At 55.2% G+C, this 6877-nt stretch overlaps 1 protein-coding gene across 1 annotated transcript in view; it reads left to right on the top strand.

Annotated features, from left to right (window-relative positions):
• Window positions 1-6837, top strand: part of LOC104864877 (F-box only protein 44) — a 7963-nt gene extending 1126 nt beyond the window's left edge. The window contains exons 2-6 of the mRNA XM_010628130.3: window positions 664-949; window positions 3196-3322; window positions 3443-3538; window positions 3643-3778; window positions 5164-6837. Of these exons, the coding sequence (XP_010626432.3) occupies window positions 664-949; window positions 3196-3322; window positions 3443-3538; window positions 3643-3778; window positions 5164-5307 (789 nt within the window). The 3' untranslated portion in view covers window positions 5308-6837. The remainder of the gene's footprint in view (window positions 1-663; window positions 950-3195; window positions 3323-3442; window positions 3539-3642; window positions 3779-5163) is intronic.
• Window positions 6838-6877: the final 40 nt, after the last annotated feature.

Raw genomic sequence — 6877 nt, 5'->3', positions numbered from 1 at the left:
CCTGACATGAGGATCCTTTCAAATCATAGCGTGAAATCGAAGGCCGCCGGCGCGCTGGGGGCTGGGGCTGGAACCAAGAGCGGGGGTAGGCTCGGGGTAGGAAGACGCGTCCTCGTCCATCGGCCCCCCTCTTTCCCAGTCCCAGCTAGGCCCTCGTTTCCTCTGTGATCTAGAGGAAGCTGCGGAGCCCTTTGGGCCTCCTGTGGAGACAGTGATAGTCATCCCCCTCCAACCTCTTCTCCGTCACCAAGGTTGAGGCTGAGAGAGGAGAATATAGAGCAGGGCCAGGCTGCCAGTATTTCCCTCCAAAGATCGCGGCCTACTGAAAAAGGCCTCTCCGGGATCAGAGAGAGCCCGGCTCCTTTCCCTCTGTCCCTGCTGCGCGACCTTGGACAGCTGCTTTGACCTCTCCAGGCCTCCTTGGCCTCCTGAAGGCTGTCCTTAGGTGCCATGGAAGTTCGGGGAGCGCACCATTTACTGAGTACCTACTGTGCACCCAGTGACCCCGGAAGGAAGCCCCATTCGAGCCCCATTTAGAGGATGGAACTGAAGCTCAGGCAGTCAGTGGCCACTGGAATGGGACCCACCACCACCACCCAGTGCTGAAAATAACAGGTTCTGGGGGGAGGCCAGACCGGCAGCGGGGCTTCTCCATAACTACAGGAGGTCACCGCCGCCGCCGCCATGGCCTCGGTCAGCATCAACGCGCTGCCCGAGAACATCCTGCTGGAGCTCTTCCTGTGCTTGCCCGCCCGCCAGCTGCTGCTGCACTGTCGCCCCGTCTGCAGCCTCTGGCGGGACCTCATCGACCTCGGGACACTCTGGAAGCGCAAGTGCCTGCGCGAGGGCTTCATCACCGAGGACTGGGCCCAGCCTGTGGCCGACTGGAAGGTCTTCTACTTCCTGTGCAGCCTCCGCAGGAACCTCCTGCACAACCCCTGTGCTGAAGGTGGGCTGAGGTGGGCGGGGTCCGGTGTGCCCTAGCAGAAGACCCCAGCTCAGGGCTTTGGGTCATTTAGCGCCTTCAGTCCCCTTCACAACAGCCCTTAGAGGTAGGGATTGCCAGTGACCCACAGTCCAGAAGGTAGACTGAGACACCAACGGTAGTATTACTTATTCCACTTCTAAAATTATTTCGCCAGTGACCTTTACTAGGACAGGGATTGTAGGCTGGAAGAGTTTGTGCCCAAGATACAAGTCACAACCAGCCAGGCATGGTGGCACGCGCCTGTAATCCCAGCACTCAGGAGGCTGAGGCAGGAGGATCGTGTGAGTTCAAGCCTGGACTACATAGTGAGTTCCAGGTCAGTCTCAAGTACATAGTGAGACTGTCTCAAAAAAACAAAAAACAAAACAAAAAAAACAAGTCACAACCATAGTTTGTTAGTCTTGTTCTCATACTCCAGGGCTGGGCCTACTGTGACTGTACCAGAGGATAGGCAGGGGCAGGGGCGGGCTGTACTTGTGGAAGAAGGGGAGATCTGGTCTTCTTTCCAGAGCAGAGCAGCAACAGACAAAATAAGGCCCCTGTGTCACTCTGAACCTCAGCTTCCCCTGTGGATCCGTCAGCTTTCCCGTCACCTTTCCCATCACCTTTCCCATCACTGGAACAAAACACCTGACACCCAACAACTTACAGGAAGAGGGGCTGGTTTGGCTCTCGGTTTCAGAGGGTTAAGTCCATGGTCAGCTGGCTCCGAGGCAGGAACATCATGGCAGAAGATGCTGCCTACTTTGTGGCGGCAAGGAAACATGGGGGAAGAGGAAGTAAGGGGCAGATAGAGTCCCCAGGGTCATGCCGCCAAGACCCATCCAGACACAGCCGGAAGTGTGCTTTCCTAATCCCCTGGGTGGCTCTGAGTAAGTCAGGTTGACATCAAGATGAACCCTCATACCTCACTATGCTGTCCCTTGTCGGAGGGACCCTGGAGTGGGACGAAGACATCGTCTTCTATTGTGGGGTCAGCGTCTGGAGCTGAATGACAAAACCGTGAGCTATCGGGTGCTGTCTCCTTTGAGGCCTCAACAGCTGCACACTTGACCAGCATTTGGCAAACTGTAGGGCACAGCTAGGCGTGGTCACACACGCCTGTATTCCCAGAACTTGGGAGGATGAGGCAGGAAGAGCATGGTGAGTTCCAGGCCAGCCTGAACTACAGAGCAAGACCCTGATTCAAAACACAAAAACAAGGCCAGGGATTTAGCTCAGTGGTGCTGCCACCTGCCTCGAAAGCACAAAGTCCCGAGTTCCATCCCTGGTACACCCCCGCCCCCCCACCACCAAAAAAAAAAACAACAACAAAAAATAGCAGAAGCAAACTTTGGACTACAAGCCAGAGCTGGACAAGGAATTGAGAGTATGTTTTGTTTTGGCTTTGTTTTCTCTGTTTCTGTTGTTTGTTTGTTTGTTTGTTTGTTTTTGAGATAGGATCTTGCTATGTAGTCCAGGCTGGACTTAAACTCATTGTGTGTAGCCCAGGCTGACCTCCAATTGAGAATTTAGAATTTAGCCTGGACTGCAGGCACACACCACCATGCCTGGCTTTTGTTACCCTTTAAAAGCAGCTATACTTGCTGGGCATGGTGGCACATGCCTGTAGTCCCAGTCGCTTGGGAGACTGAGTTGGAAGGATCAAAAGTTAGGGCATCTTAGTGACTTAAGCAAGACCCCATCTCAAAAAAGGGGAGGAGGCTGGTGATGTAGCTCAGTGTGAAGAGTCAATCTCCTGGGCCCACACATGCACAATAGAAAAAGAAAACAAAAACTGATAGGGACAAGGGACAGGATGTGGCCCCACAAAAGTGAAATTACTTTTCCAGAAAGTTTCCCAGCCAGTTCTTGAGTGCAGTTGCAGAGAAGACCAAGGCTCAGAAAAGGAAAGCAATTTGTCTAAGGTCACACAGCCCAGGATTGGCAGAGCTGGCATAAGACTCAGGTCTGTCTGGCCCATGATAGACTTTCTGCATCTCAGAAGGGTCTCTTCGTTCACATCATCTTTTGTCCAAAATTCTCAGTGTAAATCACTTACCCATGTCTGGGACTTGGGAGGCCCCAAACGCAAGGTAGACACTGTTGATGTGCAGTGACCCCCAGCACTGGACGGAGTCAGCTGCTGAGTTCCAGGGAGGGGACACGGAGGGAGGGGCGGCCACCGAGGGCTCCGCCACCCACCATGAGCTCTGCTCTCCTGCCAGAGGGGTTTGAGTTCTGGAGCCTGGACGTGAACGGCGGGGATGAGTGGAAGGTGGAGGACCTGTCCCGGGAGCAGAGGAAGGAGTTCCCCAGTGACCAGGTCAAGAAATACTTCGTGACTTCCTATTAGTAAGATCCAGGGTCTCGGGGCAGAGGGGGAGCCCAGATCCCTTCCCATCTAGAGAGGGATGCGATGCTCAGAGCCTCTGGGCCCCCGTGGTGACCCCAGCACCCCTCCACCCGCCCCAGCACCTGCCTCAAGTCCCAGGTGGTGGACCTCAAGGCCAAAGGGTACTGGGAGGAGCTCATGGACACCACGCGGCCCGACATTGAAGTCAAGGACTGGTGAGTGGCTGGAGCACGGGTCTGGGGGTGGCTGCCATTCAGGAACTGCACCCCACTCTGCTCCCCATCTCTGAGGCCCTGACAGGGCCCCTCTGTCCCCACAGGTTTGCAGCCAGGCCGGACTGCGGGTCAAAGTACCAGCTGTGCGTCCAGCTGCTGTCCTCCGCGCACACACCTCTAGGGACCTTCCAGCCGGACCCAGCGACGATCCAGCGGAAGAGTGATGCCAAGTGGAGAGAGGTGAGTGGCCTCGGAGGGGCGGGGCAGCCTCCCCAAGGCAAGACGGCCATCGGGCTGGTCTAGGGCCAGGTCCAAGCTCTGCCACTTCTCCCAGGGGCTTCTGCTTCTCGAGTGTCACCTGCTTGATCTGTGCAATAGGAATAATCATGCTTCCCTTGTACTGCACGATGCCAGGTGCAAAAAAACATCCAGGAAGTGGGTGCCGAGGTGTGGCTAAGTGATTGAGCACTCGTGTAGAAACTCAAGGTCCTGGGTTCTGTCCCCAGCACCACATTTACACTTACAACACAGGTAGACTTTTACTAATTAACTAATATTGATTACTACTACAGAGAGCGTCCAACCTACAATAGCTTCACTTTCTGTGTTTTGACTTCACCATGGACTTATTGGGTACAATCCCATCTTATGTCCAGGAGCATCTGGACTTGCAAGGGTTTCAGGGATTTTTGCAAAAGTCAGATTTGTTAATCAGGGCATTGAACGCATTGCCCTCATAGCATTTTCAACTTACAATAGGTTGATCTGCACTTGCTCGATTCAGTTGTGATTTGGAGGAACATCTGTGTTATCCAAACTGGGGTCACCAGTGTTGTCTTTTAAGGCCAGATACAGAATTGTTAGGCTTTTCAGGCTGTCCTGTCTCCATCACAGCTTCTCAGCCTTCGTCTCTGCTGTGAAAGCAATTTTAGACAGTGTGCAAACCAGTACACGTGGCTGTGTTGCAATAAAACTTTATTTATGGGAGCCAAGGATTTAGCTCAGTGGCACCACACCTGCCTCACAAGTGCAAGGTCACAAATTTGATCCCTGGTACCAAAAGAAAAAAAAATTTTATTTATAAAAATAGGCAGTGGGGGGTCTGGGGGATTTAGCTCAGTGGTTCTGCTGCCTGCCTCACAAACACAAGGTCCTGAGTTCAATCCCTGGCAGTGGGCCTGTTAGGTAGTTTGCCAAGCTCTGATCTGGACCAGCACTGTCCCATAGAACTCGCAGCAGTGATAGAAATGGCCTGTGTTTGCTGTGTCCAGTCGGTAGCCAGTACCAACGAGTACTGAACCCTCAGTAAGAGCCACTTCCTAGGACGAGTGCCTAAAGGAACTTTCTACTTCATATAATTTTTAATTAATGGTATCTTATATAGCACACGTGCCCGGTGATGACCGTATTGGACATGGTTTGGCAGCTGGCAGTTTCTGTTCCTCGGAGTCCCACGATAACTCTGTGCAGTGGACCAGGCAGGGTTTTGCTCCCTAGCACAGATGTGGAAACTGAGGCACAGGTGGTTGGGCCCTCAGAATGCAGTCGCTTCCCTGCTCCCCTCAGCCTGTGCCCCCTTGCGGTCAACCCCCCATGACCCCTCTCTGCCCTTTGCCTACCTCCAGGTCTCCCACACATTCTCCAACTACCCGCCCGGCGTCCGCTACATTTGGTTCCAGCACGGCGGCGTGGACACTCACTACTGGGCCGGCTGGTACGGCCCAAGGGTCACCAACAGCAGCATCACCATCGGGCCCGCATGGCCCTAACACCCCCCCCAAAACCCTCAGCCACAGAACCCTAATGGGTAAACTGCTCCCCGAGAAGGGCTGGGCCTGGGAAGGGAAGGGGGCATGCAAGCCAGGCGTCCCCAGACTTTGACCCCAGCCGCCCCTTCCTCGGTGGCCATGCAGCAGGGCAGCTCCTTACTGATTCCGACCTGAAGGATCGCAGGGCAGGCCTGGGGGCCCTCTAGACATGGAGCATCTGAGCTTAGGGGAGTGCAGGGGGTCCCCCAGGCTCTGAGAGGGGGGCTCCAAGCTCAACACCAGCCCTGATCTGTGCCCTTACCTACACACACACAGAGCCCATTTGCAGGGTGTTCTTTGGGCACCCTCAGAGCAGGGACAAGTAAGGCATCAGTGTGACTACCTTTGACAGTGCAGATGTTGGGGGGTGGGTCTGCAGCCAGACAGATGTGGGAGGGAGGAGAGCTCTCTGATGGTCCCCATCCCGTTCTGCAGCTCATAAGTGTCCCCCACCCCTCTGCCTTCCCAGAAGACGTGGCTGCGGCCTGGTCTATGAAGAACAGGGTAGACCGGAAGTGGTGGTGTCCAGAGGGGGTGGACGGTCCCAAAGCTAGATGGGCACCAGGTGGGGGGTGGGCTCTCTGGAGGGAATCTGGGCTCAGGACTGGGCCACGACTCTGAGGGTTGGGATGTGGGAGCCCAGGGTGAATAGGGTGGAGCATTTTCCAGGGCCACCTGCGCACTTCCATTCCCTGGCCAAGGCCCCCTGCTCCAGAAGTGCCATGCCCAGGGTTTCCAACCATGTTTCTGCCTCCCTCCTGCTTGAAGGACCAAAACCTACTGCATGCAGTCAAATAAAGGCATTCCCAGCCCTGCTGTCCCTGTGGCACAGGCAGGGGTCGGGCCTGTGGCTACAAAGTGTGGCTTCTGTCCAGAGAGGGCCTGACATTTCAGGGGCCTGGTCCCCGAGCCTGGTCTCGGAGGCTGGTCACAGCAAGGTCCCTCAGCCATGTGCAGACACCTCCCTGAACCCCTCAGTACACCTCCCGCTGATTGGGCAGTGCCACCTGGGCTCCACTTGCGCTGCCACTCTCTACCAAGTGCTTTACTGAACCTGGATGCAGCTGAAGCATTTAGAATGCCCCCTTTGCATATAGTAGGTGCTCAATAAATGCTCAAATGTCACAATCTCAACCGTGACTTAGATTAGGGCCCTGTCAGGGTAGGCAGGGGCCACCACCCACCAGATGGAAAAAGTCAATCTTCCATAGAGAAGAAGGAGCCCTGAATGCGACAGGGCCAGCCCCCTTGTGCAGGGCTCAGCCTGGACAACCCTTGGTGGTCTCCTGAGAATGCTTCCCAATCCTTGTAGAATGAAGGAATTCAAGCAGAGTCCAGAGCAAACCTGAAAGAGGTTTTTACCGGCTCTGTGGTCGCCTGGGGCTCTCGGGGATGGATCTGTGAGTGGTTCCACAGCCGGAGACTGGCCCACCTCTGTCTGCGGAGGGGGGGAAGAGATCAGGTAAAAGGAGAGCCCAGGCGCCGATCCCAGGCTGGAGGAGGCCGCTGGAACAGGTGGGGGCTGCGGCCG

Source organism: Fukomys damarensis, unplaced genomic scaffold (genome assembly GCF_012274545.1).
Source record: "Fukomys damarensis isolate Sample0158 unplaced genomic scaffold, DMR_v1.0_HiC HiC_scaffold_23, whole genome shotgun sequence".
Lineage (NCBI taxonomy): Eukaryota > Metazoa > Chordata > Mammalia > Rodentia > Bathyergidae > Fukomys > Fukomys damarensis.
Note: the sequence above shows the minus strand (reverse complement) of the source record. Positions and strands in the feature narration are given on the sequence as shown.